The following is a 20,476-nucleotide window of genomic DNA, read 5'->3' as shown; positions in this document are numbered from 1 at the left end:
AAAAAATAAACTTAAAATTTTGGTGTCTAAAACTAGCACAGCAGCACATATAGCTCATTCAGGACAATACAGGAGAGAAGCAACCCAGAAATGAAACTAATTTATTAATTTTGTCTACAAGTAATTTTTACTACCTGATGGAGAGGAATCAAGTTCTCATTCCAAGCTTTTTAGAGAGCTTTCCTTTACAAAATATCTGATTTTTATTCTAGATTCAACTATCTAAATATTCCTTTATATGAAGTAAAAAGAAGTGTGGATTCTAAAAACAGTGTTGCTTTTTACATCACAACAGATATGTAAGGTTGTCTCAACCTGAACAAATAAAATAAGGTTTGTACTTACCGATATATCATCACTAAAATCTATTTCATCCAAATCAAGGTATTCAGGGGCTTCCATTATTCTCTTATGGACATTTTGGGTGAGTCAGCACATTAGTAAAAACCTAATTAAGAAAAGAGAAATGTGTTGTCTTTAGAGAGCTAAAATCACACAGCAGAGTTTCATATAGTTGCTGCATTATGGAAACATTCAACTTGAATAGTAAAGTGTTGCATAACTTAATCTTGGAAGATAAATACAATTTGCCACCTCTGCTGTGCATATTGTGAAGCAGACATTTCAATTTTTTGGGAGAATAGCTAAGTGCTACTTGAAGTAGAAGTAAAAAATTCTTGGTTCAGCATCAGTCAGTCCCTCCAGAAGTTCCATAAAGGTATAAAGACCTAAGATGTTGAACACACTCGTGCCCTTGCAACTATAGCTGTGTTAATGATGTGCCTTCTCGTAAGGATGAGACATTTACTCACAGCAACTCCTATTACCATACTTTTCCTCTGCCCAAGATGGCAGCAAAGAATTGAGATTCTGCTGTGCACAGACAACAAAATCCTATCACATCTTATCTCTGCTTACAAGCAGATTAAGACACAATGCAGCCAGTGCTTTACAGATTAATAGTTTACCATCCCTCAGGCTCTGAGTGCACATCCCCCAGAACGGCAAAGAATTCAACACCAGAATTATATCACGTGCACTAATTATCAGGGGCATTAACCATTTTCGTACAGCAAGAAGAAAAGAAGAGCAAGTTATCTTGCAAAGCAAGAAATTTGGCTGGAAAAGTCATTATTAGATCTGAATAAATCGAAGGTTCAACAATCAGAAGATTAAAGACAATAAACCCCTCACCGTCAATCCTAACTACAATGAAGGTGTGTATTATCACTACAGATGAGTGAAACAGAAATAGAAAAGCAAGGTATTTTAAAGGAAGCTGAAAAACAAAAGCACAATGCCTTTTTAAATATCATGAGTCAGTACATAAGGATTAAGTATTATTATATAAGAAAATTAAATTCTCCAGTACTTGCACATAACAAAGGAATCAACTTAAGGAAAAAAAAAAATCAATTTATTCATATGACAACTACCAAGAAATATGTTTATGAATAATGAAATCAGCTGTGCAGACCTAAATGAAAACACTGTGTGAAACTTTCATATGCATTTAAAAATGTCCTAGGATATGGGGGTCTGTAAAAAATGCCTTTCTGTAACTGTCAGACAAAATCCTAGTAATTAATCTCCCTAATAATACACTATCCAAGCACAAAGCTGACCTTAATACACCTGTTCTTGAGAAGCTATGAGAAAGAGAACCAGTAGGCAAAACTGCAGTACTATGTTGAAATAGATGGAAAGCATAATTTTTGTTTCTCACCATGTTACCAAAGCACTATCAGCATAATTTCCTCATTATGTGAATGTTCCAGCTTTGGCAGGGGTGGAGTTAATTCTTTTTTTACAGTAGATAGTACAGGGCTGGGATTAGGATTTGTGCGGGAAACAGAGTTGATAATTCAGGGATGCTTTCATTACTGCTGAGCGAGGCTTACACAGAGCCAAAGATTTCTGCTCCTTACCCCTCCCAATCTGTGGGGGAGTACAAAAGGATTTGGGACAGCCAGGACAGATGATCCCAACTAACTCAATGAGATATTCCACAGCAGATGACATCATGATATGCATAGAAAGCTGGAGGAAAGGAAAAGGAGTGATGGAATTTGCATCTTCCCGGCTCAGTGTTATGCATGATGGGGCCATGCTCTCCTGGAGATGGCCAAACACCTGCCTACCTATGTGAAACGGTGAATTAATCCCTTATTTTGCTCTGCTTGCATGCACAGCTTTTGCCTTTCCTACTAAACTGTCTTGGATCTCAACCCAAGGATTTTCTCACTTCTACTATCCAAGCAATTGTGTGGTGACACTGTGGAGGACATGTAAGAACAACCTCAGCTACCTACAATTTTCTCTCATTGTGACTGTTAGACTTGAGTGAAGTAGTAAGAAAAGACAAGACTACAGAAAGGAAAACCGGAAGTGTCTCTATTGTGAAACTCATCAGAAGCTTTTTATTTTCCACATTCACAAATGCTAAGTTTATTCTCAGAGGGACCCACTAAAATCAGACAAAAGCCTGACAATGAAAGGAGGTAGCTATTTTGAAAATGCATTACACATTCAATTCTACAAACTTCTGCACTGCAGATTTTCCTTAGCAAAAATATAAAATGTCACTATATTTCTGAAAGATTTACGTATTTGGTAGACATTACAGCTTAATTGCAGCAAAGTGCAGTGATTGGCAAGGCAAGATTTTGGTAGTGGGAGATTTACAGGGTTGGCTTTTGAAAGAAGATGATAGAATTTTCTGCTGTGTCTGATGGAGCTAGTTCCAGACAGTTCCAAAACAGACCCGCTGCTGATGAGACTTGAGTCCCCCAGTGATGGCGGCAGCACCTCTGGGATAACAGATTTAGGAAAAGGAAAAGTTACTGTGCAACAGCAGCCAGGAGGGAGGAGAGAGAATATGAAAGCAACACCCCTGCAGACACCAAGTTCAGTGAAGGACTGGGACAAGGGGGTCCAGTTGCCAGAGCTACTGAAAGGCAGAGTACTGAAAGGCAGAAAGTACATGGAAAGGCCATGATAGGGCAGCTGTGCCCCTGCATCCCATGGAGGAGCCTGTGGAGGATCCTAAGTCAGAGCAGCTGGAAGCCTGAAGGATGCTGTGATCCCATGGACAGTCCATGCTGGAACAGGGTCTTTGCAGGACCTGTGAGCATGTGGAGGATGGAGACCATGCAGAAGCAGTTTGTAGGCAGGACTTGCAACCTCTCTCCAGAGAAGCAGGAGCCTATCACTGTGACTATGAACATCAGCTCAAACCAAATCATAATCAGTTTTTGACATAAGACGAAAGCCGACTGCCTGTGCCAAATGTATTTGACAAATTCTGACTGCATATGCCAGCTACCAGATAGTGTCTGGGCACTGGAACAGGTCCAGGGAAGTGGTCACAGCACCAAGCCTGGCAGACTTGGAGGTTTATCTGGACAATGCACTCAGACACATGGTGTGCCTCCTGGGGCTTTCTGTGTAGAAAGCTGGATTCTATTATCCTTGTGGTCCCATTCCAACTGAGAATATTTTTGTATGATTGTATGATTCTGTATGCACTGTCCTACACAAATTAAAGGACTGTGTTACTACATAAGGAGATAAATGTATGAAGTACGAATGAGCATTAAAATGTAAGTTTAAAAACATATATGGGCCATATAACATAGAAATATTCTGAAAACAAATCAAAGCTTCAATGAGTTTCTGTTTTTCACTGGAATTAAATGGCTTTAAAGCTGCCTAACCGCTATATTTAAAAGTCAACAGAAGAGACAAATACAGCTACTTGAAACACGTCATGTAAGAAAGAATCAAAAAGTGACCCAGAGTTTTGATTTTCAACAAAAACGGAAGTTATTCAGTTAAAATTAATTCATAATTTTTTTAAAAAATAAAATTTTGTATTAATTTTTTAAAAGTAAATTAAATTAGTCACTTCAAAAATTATTCAGCTCATAAAAACTCTAGTTAAAAAAACTCCATAGCTTTTGTAAACTATTTAGTAATTATTATTCCTGGTTACCATATATCGCAAGATTTAGAACAGAAAGATCTCAATCTTTCAAATTTATTTTTTCACTCCAAATTGGAAGAAGCCATTGAAGCAAAAGAAATTTGCTGTATCCACGCACAGCTGACAAAAGGACTTCATTCCACATAGTGATGTATAAAAGCCATGAAGTCAGTCCACAGTCCTGCATCATTACTTCCCCAAAATCTTATCTTCTGTCTTTTCAAAACTCAAAGACTATGAAATACACAAAGACTGAAGAGGAAGTCAATAACCAAAACACTAATTTTCTCTATGGAAAGCTTTCTGAAAACAGTGCTCAGTTATATGAAAAGAAGGGGCAAGAGACTAAAGTATTCACTTCACTACAAGATTTTAATTTTTTTCTTAAAAAGTAAAATTGAGCAGCACCTCAATTCCATTATAATGATTAAATAAGATTTCTCATTACTATACTTGGAGTTTAATGCAAAAGGTGTAGTTTTTGGACATGATTTTTCACAGTAGAACTCCACCATGCATAATCCAAACCATGTGATAAGGATGGTACTCAGAGCTGTGACTGTTTTGAGAGCTTTGTGATGGCTGAATCCAGCACACAACCAGAAGCAAAAATAATCTGAATAGGATTCACAGGAGGATCATAAGCACAACTGGCCAAATTCAAGGTAGAAATAATTGCAACCAAAATTGCAACTGCCAGCAACAGCTGACATGAGATGAATAATGTGTTTCCAGTATCAACATCAAAGCAATACAGATGACTGTCTCCAGCTTGTCAGCAGAAACGTCTGACATTTAACCTATAAATGTTCCTAACCATATATCAGAAGCTAGTAATTTAATATTCCACGAAATTTTAACCTCCAAAAGGGCATTTCCTGTCTGGCAATTTGACTTGCAGAGAGACATATGCACACACATATATGTTTTATACAGGTTAAAGAAATCTGGTTTGCTCTCTGAATTCACAACTAAGAGAAGAAAACCACATAAACATCACCCATATATACTCAGGGAAAAAAGTGGCTTGTTACAATTTTGTGAACTAGCTCACAAGGAGAAATCAAGCTAAAAACTACTACACAGAAATGGGGTAATACTAGGATTATTGGTACAACAACATATTGTGTATGCTGCATTTCAACAGATAGTAGTACTTGGAACCAAACTCATCCTTCTACTTTTCAAACACGAGCAACAGTCACTGGTTTTTTTTTCAAAACAGATTTCCTCTGCTGCTTTCCTTCTCAGCTAAAACTAGACACTTGAGCTCAAATACTGTTGCTAATAACCAGTATAATCAGATGAATGAGGGGAAAAAAGGGACAAAAAGAGCAATTTCCTGTATAATACTAATATTAATAATAACAGTAGCAATAAAGCATTAGATGCAGGGAACAAATCCATCAACTTCTGCAAACACTAAAAAAACACTCTGGATTGATGGCACATATTAACCAGCAGATGCAATGCTTACAACTGTTCACAGATTTCGTTTCTAAGGTAGATCAAGCACTGGATTTTCCTCTCTATACACTCTCAAACAAACAGCCACACCACCAGCAATCCCTAGGGGCCGGTGTGCCTTTTGAGGATGAAGTAGCCTTGATGGAGGAATGGCAGGAATGCTTTAAGAGTCAGATCAGCTCTATCACATAACCCATACTAGTGCTCATAAGGCAGAAGAAGGCCCTGTGGTGAGCACTTGCTGTCAGGCAATTACCTGAGTAAATGAGGAGACTGATATAGGAGGCAGAATGTGTGCAAATACCAGGTTCAGGTTCCTGTTCTGACTGCTCAATGCAAAACTGTGGAACGAAACACCGTATCTAATCTGTAGTGATGCCTTTGCCACAAGGCTGTAGTGAATTCAGTAGCTTCAAAAGCAAACTGATCCAGTATCTCAGACAAAAGCAGTGTCAGCGTAGCATGTGAAAGGCTAAATCCAAGAGGGAGCACAGGGAAAATGTCCTTTACTGAGCCAAAATAAAACAAGTAATTGAAAATGCATAATTTTAATTATTTATGGACCCATAAAAACCAAGAACAAATAACAATAAAAGATCTGCTGTCAATTAAATCTTTATTTCAGTTGTAACTCAAAGAAATCCTCCTAAATGCCACATGGGATTTTATTTTCCACATGTCAGAACTACTTTAACAATATATTTGGGGATTTACTTAAACTTTCAATCAAATATAAAGTGAATCAGATGTAAAATACTTCTTTTAGCACAGTTAATATTAAAGATTTAGGCTTTAAATGCCAGAATGCCATGACAGTTGCTTTTTAATTAGAGGATAAGGTTACATTTTTCAATTATAGGTCTAAGATAACAAAATAAACATATGGTCCTTTCCTAAGCATCAGGAGCTATAGTAGCTCAAGATGAACAAGATCTGTGGGCAGAAATGAAAGACTTTACATCTTTAATTTAAGCACACAGTATGTGTTTCAACTAATGCTTGAAATCTGGTAGGCATCTGACTTTTATTCCCTACCATTAAGAAATACCAAGATCATAACCCCAGATTTCTTCACTTTCAAACAAATAGAACAATGTACCATTACATTATGTTAAATCTATGCAGCATGCAATGAAAAGCCAAGCACACAGTTAAAATCTACTGTTGAGGAAGGGACGTCAGCACTAGGAAGTGCCTAAAACTGAATTCAGTTCCTCCATCCTCATATTCTACTGTAACACCTAAGTTGTATCAAAAATTTATTTGGCCTTCCACCTCTATTTAATACACAATATGCTGAAAGAAGGACTGTACATCCAATGGAGCATTGCCATAACTGGGGGATGTGAGAACTGGGCTGCTGAATGAAGGCAAGAAAGCTTAGCTGCTGGATCCTAGCAGAGCTACTCTGGGCTAACACTACCACCTCTCTAGCTATCCTATCACTTCTTATGCTCCCCGGTACTTGGCTGTGTGTTGTCTCCTGTTAAAGATTACATGTTCTTCCAGAAAGGGATTGCATGGTCACTCTACAGTTGTCTATAGCTGTTTCATGAGTGGGGCCTGGAACAGAACACATTTGAACCTTTGCAGAAGATTCCCTAAGACAACATCTTTATTCATTAAATACAGATGGTGCCTTTGCAGGTGACAAATGCAGAAGTCAAGGAGAAAGCATCAAAGACATAGAAAGCATCAAGGACATAGGAAGCATACAGTTTCATTAGAATATAAAAGTTGAGTTGGAAGGGACCTACCATGATCATCTAAGTACGAGCAACTGTTTAAATTTAACACTATACATATATGCACTCTTAGAAGACCCCAGCTTCTAACTTGTATTTCTATTATCTTCACCATCTCTTAAAGTGAAAATTACTTGGATATAATCAATACATTTTTAAGCAATGTGATTTCAGGAATATAAAGAGAGTCACTGAAGCTCAAATTGAGGCTCATTTCCGTAGCAAATGTACTGCTTTAACTTCATGCATTCAAATAAAATGGCAACATGATACATAGCTAGACTATGTTGATATTTTTAAGTCTTATACGGGTTTGTGATTAATATAATGTACTCTGAACTGCACTGTGCAACCAATTTTTGTTACCCTCTAGATCTCCCAAAGTATTTTTTCTAATTATGTGATGTAACATTTTTCCAACAACTTGTCATTGAAATTACCTATTAAGTCATATTTTAAACACAAAAATATAAGAGGAAGGCTCAATAGGAGTGGTAGGAGATATTAAAGAGTTAAGATGAATTTTAAGTAATAATTTATTGAAGAAAAAAAAAAGCTGTTATAGTGAAGCTGAAAAATTATGTGATTTATTTCAGTAAAGGAATATATTCTGCAATCAGGATTACCTAATCCCTTATTGCATTTATTCAGGAATACTCTTGAGTTTAAAAGTTCACAACAGCAATTCATAATAGTATGATACTTCTATGGCAAGTAGAAATAAAAGCACTGCTTATAATCACCACTCAAGTACTATCAGTGCACAAGCTACACTGATAGGACAGGAAGACTGAACTCAGCAAAGCACAATTTTCCAAGACCACAATATGCTGTTTGTAAAATTTTACTTCAGAAAATCTCTGCATTCCAGATGTACAGAAACAATCCAGCTATAGCCCTGAACAGTCCTAAATATTGAGCTCAGTTCTGTTCCTAATGAAGCCAGTGTACATAGAAGACCGCTTTAAGATAAGAACAAATGTATTTGTTCCTGGCCAAATGTAGTTGAACTTCTGCTGGTTATATACCCAGACCCTGAGAATGCATGTTCATCCATATTGGCTGTATATAGAGGACAGGACTCTCCTGCCCTGCTCTGCACTGGGACCTCACCTTGAGGCCTGCGTACAGTTTTGGGCACTACAATATAAGGACCTAAAGCTATTAGAAAGTGAACAAAGAGTGAACATCAGCGTGATGATGGGTCTTGAGAGGAAGCCATAGGAGGTGCAGCTGAGGTTGCTTGGCCTCTTCAGCCTGGAAGAGACTGAGGGGAGACCTCATTGCAGTTCTGTCGTTCCCTCACGACAGGAAGCAGAGAGGCAGACACTCATGTCTTTTCTGTGGTGACCAGTGACAGGATTCAGGAGAACGGCATGAAACTCTGTCAGGGAAGGTTTAGGTTCAGTATCACAAAAAGTGATTTCCGGTGGCTGGGCACTGGAACAGGCTCCCCAGGGAAATGGTCAAAGCACCAGCCTGACAGAGCTCAAGAAATATTTGGAAAATGCTCTCAGATACACGTTGTGATTCCTAGGAGTGTCCCGTGCAGGGCTTGGAGCTGGACTTTGATGATCCTTGTGCTTAGCTACTGACTTGGGATTTTCTACACTTCTATGATTCTATTACTGAATCACATGGAGTCTTAAGAGAGATGCACAATGAACAGCCCAGAAAGCCAAACATGTCCAAACCAAAAGCAGTGTGACCATCAGGTCAAGGGTGGGGATTCTGCCCCTCTACTCTGGTCTCAAGAGATTTCAGCTCAAATTGTGTGACCAGTTCTGGGGTCCTCAGCAGAGGAAATGACCTGTTAGAGGGGGTCTACAGGAGGGCCATGAAAATAATTCGAGGGAGAGGAAAGGCTAAGAGAGTCAGGGATGTTCAATCTGAAGAGAAGGGTCCAAGGCGACATTTCTGAAGCTTTTCAATTTCAGAGGGGGCTTACAAGGAAGATAGGGACAGATTCTTATTAGGGACTGTAGTGATAGAGCAAAACATAATAGTTAGTTTAAACTAGACATAAGGAATACTTCTTTTGCAATGTGGGTGGTAAAACACTGGAACAAGCTGACAACTTGTCATATGCCAGCTATCCCTGACAACATTCAAGGGCAGGTTGGACGGGGCTCCGAGCAACCTGATCTAGTTGAAGATGTCCCTGCTCATTGCAAGGGATTTAGACTAGATGGCCTTTCAAAATTCCTATGATTCTATGATTTTGAAGAAGTCATGTGGAAGATATGGTTCACCTACTCTTCTACTTCCATGAAATGAATGGAAAATTCATCACAACCTCAGGCATCTTAACATCAAATATATTTAACTTCTACAAAGACTGACACATGTAGTCTGTAAGATGTGTGTCAGCATACACAGCATGAAAATAAAGCATGCTTCTTAAGATGCAGCTCCTTGGTTTTTGGGATTTTTTAGCACACTGAATAATGCTTCAGATAACTTCCTGCAAGTGTTACCCTAAGGATGACATCTGAGCTGCAGTAACATACAAGCAAGCTTTGCCATTGGTCTGTGTCACTAAGACGCTACCCACCTTAGGGCAAGGAGTGTCTATTTGGCTGTTGGAAGCAACTTGTTCTTGATTTTTTTAAATTCTGGTCCATTTAGTTATCTCATGAACAACCATTACACTTTATATTAAAAGAGGGTGATTCTACTCCTTCATTTCAAAATTACACAGCAACCTAACAAGAAGAAAATAATGTTCAGGCTAGTGGGTGATCCGACTAACCGAAAAGTTATTTTTACTGTAACCCAACTGGAAAGGCATCTGCTCACTGCAAACCACCTCATATTTCTTATAAAAAAACACATTCTTTCCACCCAATAGTTTTATATTCCTTCAATATTCAAGCATAAAGAAATGTGGACTCCAAGCATTCACCCAGAAATATGCACTTGAGCATTTTGGAGTGGCCTAGAAAAATAAAGCTGTTTGTTTCAATTAGCCTTGAAAGAGAAACTATAGGAGTTGGGAATTAATACCTGTTATTTCAAAACTGCCACAGCATATGATTCAAGCACTGTAGAAAATACGCTAATACACTGTCTGCTCAGCTTTGATGAAAGGATTGAAAAAATAACAGGTCAACTAATCTGTTCAAGAATATTTAATTGGCTGTATTTGATTAATTTATGGTTTTATTCCCTTTGAAGTACGACATGGTTATTTGTTCTTAATATAAAATATCCCACAGTCATGCAAAATTAATATGCTTATCTCATTGCAATCTTGCTTATATGGCAACTGTTTCAGTTATTTCAGACCAGTTAACTCTTTCTTATGCTTTAGGACTTACTGACATGCAGATCAAAACCAGGTCAAACAACCTCCCTTTGTAAATAATGTCTGTACATAGAGGTGCGAAAGCAGGGAAAGCAAAAACATCAGTAGAAGACAGAGTGAGAATAAACACTACTCCATTATCACAACTTGTTTCTACAATACTGCTGTTGGTAGTGATCTACTGACAACAGAGGCCAGAGTGGTATGGTGGCCACACTGGACACTCTGTTTTTGGAGTGAAACACACAGCTTCTGCCCTGGATGTAGTCCCAGACAAACTCTAAGAAAAGCAGGTGGTGGAATTTATTTCAACTTCTAACACCTTAACTTTTTCACTAGAAGTGGAATCGGGTCTGGCTTTGCCACTTACCAGTCGTCAACTGAGGCCAGTAAGAAAAGCATTGCTTTATTGTGGTACCACACACAGAGGTACAGCTTCTGCTGAGTGCACTGCAGCAGCATCCTCTCCTCTTCACTGTGACATGCTGTTGTATTTGCACACAGGGAACACAGAGTAACTTTAACCATTAATGTCTATAAGCTCATTCCTTATTTAGTAATTTTCCATATTAAAAAAAGAGGCTCTACCTGAGAGGGGAAATTAAATAAAACAATGTACTATTCATTCTTAGCCATTTTTTTGTTAATGGCCTTCAAACTAGTCAAGCATGGAAAACAGACGGTAGTTCTACTTATTTCTACTGCTGCTTTCATGACTCTTAAGACACTTACCTAAGTAGTGGAGTACTACTTCCTGCCAGCCACTGACCCTACTTGGGCATGAGGGCTGCTCCCTTCACTTGTTTAAAAATGGTCTTTAAATGGCAATGAGCTTCTGCTTCTTCCTTTATACTGCTCTGTGAATACATATTTATTGTCATGTTATCTTCAGTTACTATTTGTTCTCAAAATGGATTTGTTCAGGCTCCCCGTTAAACATTTTTGTGACAGCATGACTCTAAAATAACACAGTGCTTCTGCTTAGTGCAGAGAGTAACAATTCTCAAATCTCTAGTACAAGAGAAATAATAACTTCCATTGAAATAACCTACTTGTAAATTTAGAAACCTTTCACCCAGAGGCATAAGAAATAGTTGCAAATAAAGCAATCTACTTAAAGTGTGAAATTCTTACCATACATGTATGAAATGACCACTTCCCACAAAAAAGACCAGCACCATCTCCATGATATGTAATTTATTTTCTCAAATGAAATATTCCTATCATTTCAAAAAGGACACTAGAGGTAAACACTGCATTTGCAAGAAGAAACTGTAACAGCAAAAACTTAATTAAAAGACTACTTTCCATCAACAAAAATCAATTTTTAAAAAAGAGAAAATTCATTTTCTTAAAGAAAAAAAACCTAAAAATGAGAAAAGACATTTTTAATAGCTTTATATCTCCTCAAAAATAACAAACAAGTAGATCAACATTATCACCCAAAATAGCAGCATGGATTGGGTGAAGTTAAAGCACAGAATGCTGTAGGCTGAAAGGGTCTGCCTGAGTTCACTTAATTCAACCCCTCTGCTCACTCAAGGTCAGGTAGAGCAGTTTCAATCCAGGACTGCACCCACCTGGTTTCTGAATATCTCTAAGAATGGACACTCCACAATGTTCCTGGGCAACCCGGGCCAGTGCTTGACCAGCCTCAAAGCAAAAAAGCATTTCACTGTGTTTACAGGGAATTTCATGTGTTTTACTTTGTGCCAATGGCCTCTTGTTCTGTCAGTGTGCACAGGAGAAGTCTTCATGGAGAAGAGTCTCACTCTTCTTCACTCTATCTCAACATGGAAAAGAGAGGGATTACCTTATTGTGGCCTTCTAGTTCCTGAAGGAAGCCTACAAGAATGACAGAGAGGATCTATTAATAAATTAGTGACAGGAGAAGAGCAATGAATTAAAACTGAAAGAAGATAAGCTTAGATTAGATATGGTGAGGCATTAGAACAGATTGTGAAAAGAAGTGGTGGATGCCCCATCCCTGGAATATTCAAGGCCTTGTTGGATGGGGGGAACCTGAGGTAGTGAAAGTTGTCCCTCCCCATCACCAGCAGCACAGAACCATTAAGGTGGGTAGAGACCTTTAAGATCAGTAAGTACAACCATCAACCCAGCACTGCCACTGTAATTCCTAAACTCTAAACTGCATGATCCAGCACCTGATCCAATCCCTTTTAAACAACTCCAGAGATGATGACTGCACTACCTCCCTGGGCAACTTATCCCATGCCTGACCATGCTAGCAGGGAAACAGATTTCTAATATTTAAGCTAAATCTCCTCTGTCTAAGGCCATTTCCTCTGGTCCTCTCACTGCAGTGCATGGCAGAAGGGACCAGCCCCACCTCACCACAAACTCCTACCAGAGAGTTGTAGAGACCCATGAGGTCCCCCTCTCTTAACCTTTTCTTGAGACTAAACAAACCCAGGAAACTCAGGAGTTTCTCATAAGACACGTTTTCTAGACTTTCCAGTATCTTTGTTGCCTGTCACTGGATGTGCTCCAGTGCCTCCATGTCCTTTTTAAAGTGAGGGGCCCAGAACTGAACTCCAGGTGTGGCCTCAACACTGCTGGAGCACACAGGATGAGAACACACTGGGCTCATATTCAGCCAGCTGTTAACCAGCACCCAAGGTCCCTCACTGCTGAGCAGCTTTCAAGCCTCCTCTGCCCAAGCCTGTGGCTCTGCAGGGGATTACTGCAATCCCAGGACACAGTCTGGCATTGGGGTTGCAGCTGAACATTCTGCAATATCTTCAGCCCACTGACCAAGTCTTTCAGGTCTCTCTGCAGAGCCTTCCTAGCCTCCAGCAGATCAACATGCCCACACAACTTGGCGTCAACTGCAAAATCACTGAGGCTACCCTCAATCCCCATGTCCAGATCATCAATAAAGATGTTAAACAGGACTGGCCCCAAAACTGAGCCCTGGGGAACACTGCTAGAGACCAAGTAACAGCTGGATTTACTCCATTCACCACAGCTCTCTGGGCCCAGTCATCATCCAGCCTGTTTTTTATCCACTCAAGAATACACCCATCCAAGCCACAAGCAAGCAGTTTTTCTAGGATATTGTGGGAGATGGTTACAAATGCTTTACTGAAGTCTAGATAGATGATGTCCACAGCTTTCCCTTCAACTACTAACAGGTCACTGTCATCCATGGTGAATCAGGTTGGCCAAGCAGGAGTTTTGTTTCGTAACTCCATGCTGGCTGGGCTTGATTCCCTGGTTCTCCTGCATGTGCCATACAATGGCACTCAGGATGATCTCTTCCATAACCTTGCCCAGGACCAAGACTAGGATGTTTAGCAGGATGCTGTGCTCTGGGATGTGGTTCACCCACTGGACAATATCCAATTTGCAAGGCTATCAGTAGTGGATCGAGAGGGGAAGCTATGTGCTGCTTTTGATGTTGAATTATGCTAAAACCAGTCTGGTTCACTAAACCCGAATTAATGTCCTGATTACTGAGGCAACTTCAGACGTGACTGGCAATTAATCACTTTATACTATAAAAGTCCAGTCCACTCTTACGTGGTTAGGTTCTTCTAACATATTCCTTCTTGCAGTGTGCATGAAGTTTCCTCCTCTAGAGGGGGAATTCTCCTTCAAGGATACTCCTTGAGGCTGAGAGAAAGACATCTGCCCACAAGCATTGGTATGGTGAGTTACATCTATCACAACTTAGTAACTGTTTATTTTTGCTAACTTTAATATAATTCCTTTGATATAGTGCACTATCCTATCTTGTACTATATACTACTAGTAGTTTTAGTTTTTACACTGTGTTGTAAGAGATTCTGATAACAATATTTTGTCTGATCATTTGTCATCATAAATAATACATTTTATATATATACATCTGATGTGCCACCTTTAATTCTGTGAGACAAAGTTATTTAAACCCTTGACAAAATCTGGGGCTAAGATCGGATTCAGCTGCACCCAGGCTCCTCTTATGAGGAGTTTAGAAAGCAAGGAGGTTCTTTCTGCACGTCATGACTCAATGGGACAGCTTCTCCAATAAATTCTGTCTGAAGCTCCCACTCCCACCTGACAGGCTGACAAGCCTATAGTTCTCTGGATTATCCTTCCAAGCTTGTAAATGGGCACTATATTTGCTAATTTCCAGTCAGCTGGAACTTCTCCACTAAAACAGGACTGCTGTTAAATGATTGAGAGCGGTTTGGCAAGTTCTTTTGCCAGTTCCCTCATTATTCTGGGGTGTATCCCACCACAGCCCATGATCTTTAAGGTCCCTCCCAACCGAGGCCTTTCTATGATTTTGTGATCAACAAGTGCTTTCTGACTCTTATTTCCAGGGCTGTACCCATGGGATTCTTTCAAGCAGGTCTCTGAAGTTATATGGACCGGTATTGGTTTTTATACTAACAATGACTTCCTCCTCTAAGCATTCATTTTCTATTATTTTGCTAGTTTGTAAACGTGTGTCAAATTCAGTGATAGGAAATTTATATTTCAAACACAGGATATCATAATGCTAGTAATGTAAGATATCCAACACTGAGAACTAAATCCAAAGCAGACGTGAGGACTAATTTTGCATTTTTCCAGGTTGGCAGGGTTTCGATGCTTTTTCATTCTAATGTCCTTTTTATACATTGAAGTATTTAGCAGAGATAATGCTGCTTTCAAGGCTTTTTAGCATATGTAAAAACAGAAATACCTATCAAAATAATTGTTTGCATAATCATGACACAAACAAGCTGCAATTAGACTGTACTTGTTATTTCATTATGCTGCTCATTATGACCAAGCTATCCTGTTTGTTCTGCCTGTTCAAACAGAAAAAAACAACCCTTCATAAAAGCAATTCTTTAATAGTGTTTCAGAAGGAAGCTGTAGCTGGTAAACACATGTTCTTATGGGAAATTGCCATAATCCTGACTATATCCCAGCAGGCTCTGAAAATATTTCTCACAAAGTCTCTTACATAAAATCTACAACATATGTACAGCAGACTGTGCTTCACATCCTTTTAAGGAACTTGCAAAATTAACGAAGAGGACATTACCCTCACTTTTCCTTCCAAATATCTACCTCTTGCAACAGGTATTCTGTAATATTTGTTTGCTCTCCTATTTTAATGATTTCTGCACTATCATGCATCCATAAAAGAGGCTGTGAACGTTTACAACTAGACCCCCTTTCAAGAGTGTCTTACTGTAGGCTTCTATGCAGCCTATCCAACACACAGTCTCTTGATAAATGCATTTCATTGTGTTTGTACCACTAAGCTCCTACCATTCTTCCAGGGAAATTATCAAAGAAATCAATACAGTAGTTATTTTTTATATGGTTGCTAAGAGGTTTTGAAATTGGTATCACTTTTTTTTTTAAATTACTATTTACTGATATGTGAAAAAAACCCATAAACAGATCAACATAGCTCCCTTACTAATTGCCATTCAGCTAAATATCTATAAGCCATTAGGGACATATAAAAGTCACAAATTTCTGGATGGGGAACACTAACTTGATGAAATTTTTTAAAAACACCATTTGAAAAATGTAGATCACTCTTCACAATCTAAAATGGACTGAATGGTTTTCTCAACTATTTTTTCTTCATTACTTCTTAACTGAGCTTTTGCCCTCTTGCATTAAACAAGACAATTCAGTTAAAGAAAATGAGACCACATTATAGATATGGAAACATTCTAAATGCAACCAGAGAAAAAGTCAAGAAGTATCTTGAGCTTTTTATTTTAAATATAGTTTCTTTGATTACTAGAAACCTAGTAATTAGTCTTTCTAAAAAGCTCTGTGATCCAGTATCACCTACTGTAATTATCTATTTTTATAAAAACCAGAACCAGTAGCAATGAGAAGTCTGCCAAGACTACTGTGTATGCTGTCTCCTGCTTCATCTTTTTTAACTGTTGTTTTTTTTCCAAAATTTTTTACCAGACAGATGAACAGCCATGCCTCATTGTCTTCTACTCACTGGAGCAAAACTGATCTTTACCATTTGTGCAACTTGAAATTAAGGGTTTAAAAGACAGCATGGATAACAACGAGGGTGGTACACTTCTGACCTGTGTAATTTACTAAATCTGTAAAAAGTGGATTTAGAACTCCTCTATTCTGATTTACCAGCGTTAGGCTCATACTTGTGCTGCATTTGTAGGAATAACTGCAGAAAATGAAGGAGGGAAAGAAGAAAGTCAGACCTTTAATGAACATACAGAAACTTATAACCAATGTCCTCCATGTTGAAGTATCACAGATGGCAAGATTAATTTTTAAACGACTGTGCTATCCTTTACCACATGCAAAAATATTGCAGTAGTATTTTTAACTTTTTGGATGTTAGTTGGCCACAATTACTTGCTACTACAGTTGGAAACCAGACCACAAATGTTCTACCACTAAAGTTTAAATCTATCTCTTGGTTTTGACTCCACACTATAAATTACTAAAATAAACAGGAAAACTTTTCATTTGTACTTCTGTTACTTTCCATCCACAACTGTACTCTCAAACTATTCAGATTTCCCTTCTCTGTGTTACATGTTACTCTTTTAAAGCTCCAGGTTTTAAATGCTCTGCCTAAAGGACTTAGCTACTTCTGTGGGTGTCACTGTTAATCAAGGGCACATGGCAAGGAAATGAAGGAGCCAAAAAGCAGCCTTGTTGTCTGGAAAAACCTCAGAATACATGGACATGGGTGACAACGGTAGGAAAAATCAGAGCTGGATAACAGGAAATGTTTGCAGCTTACTGAAACAGTTTAATTAGATCCTCCTTTTAAAACATATGAAGCTGAATGAACAAAATTTCAGCCTTAAACTAATGGAAAACTGGGGCAATGACCACAAAGTTTCAAATGTACCCAAAACCCCTCAAGACATTATAAGGATGAGCCTGTCACAACTGTTAAAACAAACCTTATTTTCTTTTTACATAGTCTATGCTCATTAAAACACACCTTATTTTCTTTTATATGTCCTACTCAAACTTCACTAAACCTGTAGTCATTTGCAAAACTACCAAACCATGTAGTCAGCTAGACAGAGTGAATTAGGATGTTTAACAGCTCAAAATGATCAAATAGGCCCTGGCAGTAAACCAGTAAGGAGCAACAGAGATACACTTACCTATTAACTGATTTGAAATAAAGCTCTTTAGTCTGTGGTAGCCTCATTTTTGCTCCACACCAACTACATTTCTGTTCACAGCAACAAGAAAAGCATGCCAAAAGCATGCCAAAACTAGGTGATTTCCATCTCTGGTTACTATTAACTAATACCCCATTCTGGTTTCCAGCTGCTAGCCTTCACAAGTGGAACAACAGAATCATATAGCTTAGTATGACCTCTGAGAAGGACTGCAATTTAAAATACATAAGCTGTATGTCCAAACTGCTTATCATACAAAGAGAAGAGCCGATCTTTCACTACTGAGCTATCAACTTCATTTCCAGATGCCCTCAACTCTTCCATTTCCACTGAACTACACCCAGAAACTCTTTTCTAATGATGAATCTTGGACCTACCAAGAACAGCTACAAGAACAGTTACATTTAGCACAAACTACTGATAGGGGTTTAAAAGAATGTATGGCCAAATATCACAATCTCTTGGTTTTCTACTCAAAAATTATGCCAACCAACATTCCTACTTCTAGAAGGATGCAACAGAATAAAATTAAAAACTGGGAACAGAGGAAAAAAAAACCCAAAACTGACAATATCTGGCAGACAGCAGTTTAGCATGACAAGTATTTAGTTGTCCACAACTAAGAAGCAGAAACACTGATTGGCTAGACTTGATTCAAAAATCTATGCAAGCAACTTAGAATCGATGTTAGAATGTTTCATTTTCCAGTAAACAATACTGTCCTAGGAAAGCGTGTGCTTGTGGACAGTAGCACTGTAATCTGTAGTTTTATTAACATAATTTTCAGCATCTATAAAACAAATCATCAGTCTTGGCATGTGATCAAGGTACAAGTGTAGATGCTTCACTGGGAATAAATGCAGTTGGCTAGGCAGCGTTGTAAAACTGTTAATCCCATTTTTTTCCAACAAAGGAGTACTTCTTTTACTGCCTCTTCTTCACACACATATACACTGAAACAAGCAACCAGTTACAATCTCTCCCAATTTCAGCAAGGGAAGACAGCTTTAATAGTACTTAGAGCAAATCAGTGCCAGTTGCAACTGTTTAAGAGATTATTCCTTTTAAACAAGCTCCAATCTTTTCCATTCACTTGTTGCAAGGTAAAGGGGCATTACATCTGGTGAGAAAGAGGAACAAGGATTTCCTGCTTTGTATATCCTGCTACACAGAAGAAAGCATTGCCAATCCCAGAAATTGGATTTTGGAATACTGACAAAGTTATGAACCTTATGTGGTCCAGGATGTTCATATGGTGTTTCAATTACACAGATGATTCACTCTTATTTATCATAGCCATACAGTCTGAAAAGGAACTTTGCATTGCTATGTCAGTTAAGCAGTTAGCTGCAACTGACAAATATGATCTTAGGTTGCTTGTTATCTAGCAAATCCATCTTTGAAAAAATATAGTCTTGCTATGCAAAAGTCAGTTGTTACTCTCACAAATGCTCTTAGGAGATATGAGATGATGTCTTACAATTCCAGCAGAACCATGCTGGGCAAAGAAAAGAGTGTATTGTCTGCAGCTGTCAGAGTCCAATCTAACAAATCCTAGATCCAACTATTTCCAGCCCTTAGAGCCAAGTTCTCAAAGTTCTGATCATTAATGAAGAATTTCACCCTCTTCGGCTGTTCAAACACTCACAGATCCAGCACTGTCACAAGTGCAGACCAGCAAAACTGAGTTTTGTAGCAGTACCGCTCTTTGAGGATTTACAGAAACGCATGCAGAGCCATGAAGTGCTGGAGAGTCACACAACGAAATTACTAAGCAGCTTATGAAAGAGTTTCCACAAGAGATCAGGCACATCTGTAGAACTGTAAGTGATAAAGACATTAATCTCTCCCTTAACTGATAGATCCAAAGAGCCCATCACCAAAATACTTAGGAAGCTACATTCTTCGCAGCAAGATCACATCAGATCACAGCCTGCAAGTTTGTTAATGCTTGTACAAATTCTTTAAAGCCCTAGCAGGGCCTTTTAAGCATGGAATGCTTAATCCTTTAATGCTGAGGAGAGTGGCTGTTTCCTTAAGGAAAGCCAGGTCTAAAGTAAGATCTTTCAGAATCAGCTGGCAGTCGCACTAGGACAGAAAATACATTGCTGTATACTTGTGTATATATAGAAACCAGGACTGAATATAATAAGCAATTCTACAGAGTATCTCGCTCTACCTAATCTACCACAGAACCTAAAATTCAGATTTACACTGAAGAAGGCAGGATTTGCTCTTAATGTAAAATATCCACCCACCCACCTGAAATCCAGAGCTGCTACATCAGTCTCCAAAAATGAACTTAACTGAAGTTGTAATATACATGAACTCTTCAATTCAGATATTTGAAAAGCTCTCTTTTGAGTCTTAAAAAGAGCAAGCACTGATTACCCTTCCCATTTCACCAGTGAATGATGTACAAGTTCTAGAAGCAGCTGTGCTGACTCCAAACCACCACCACTTCCATCACCCAGAACAGGGCACCTTAAACGCCACACGGTCTGAGTGAGGAATGCAAAACTATTATTACTGTCTCTTTTTAAATGTTCGCTGAATTTAGTTTACCAAAAAAGAAAGAGAATTACTTCCTTCATTCTGCAGAATTACAGTGATGTAAATATCAGCATTGGATATTTTCTCACTTTCTCAATTTTATGGAAGCCATCTCCCTCAAAGCAGTTTATTATGTTACCATTCTGCAGGCCCATGTCTAGAAAAATTGTTATCTGTAAATATTTAAAAATATTTTCCAAGTGCAGTAATTTTTCAAGCATCTTGACTAGTTTAAACCACTCCATTTTTGGGAAAAGAAAATTTATTT

At 38.5% G+C, this 20,476-nt stretch overlaps 1 protein-coding gene across 3 annotated transcripts in view; it reads right to left on the bottom strand.

The window, feature by feature from the left end:
• The window catches only part of SNCAIP (synuclein alpha interacting protein), an 88,028-nt gene that overhangs the window by 51,529 nt on the left and 16,023 nt on the right, over positions 1–20,476 (bottom strand). For all 3 annotated transcript variants that reach the window (XM_005528122.3, XM_014257072.2, XM_014257071.2), the window contains exon 2: positions 346–448. In XM_005528122.3, the coding sequence (XP_005528179.1) occupies positions 346–402 (57 nt within the window). In that variant the 5' untranslated portion in view covers positions 403–448. The remainder of the gene's footprint in view (positions 1–345; positions 449–20,476) is intronic.

Source organism: Pseudopodoces humilis, chromosome 4 (assembly GCF_049639895.1).
Source record: "Pseudopodoces humilis isolate 2021_Gansu_Grassland_sample_001 chromosome 4, ASM4963989v1, whole genome shotgun sequence".
NCBI classification, from domain to species: Eukaryota; Metazoa; Chordata; class Aves; order Passeriformes; family Paridae; genus Pseudopodoces; species Pseudopodoces humilis.
Note: the sequence above shows the minus strand (reverse complement) of the source record. Positions and strands in the feature narration are given on the sequence as shown.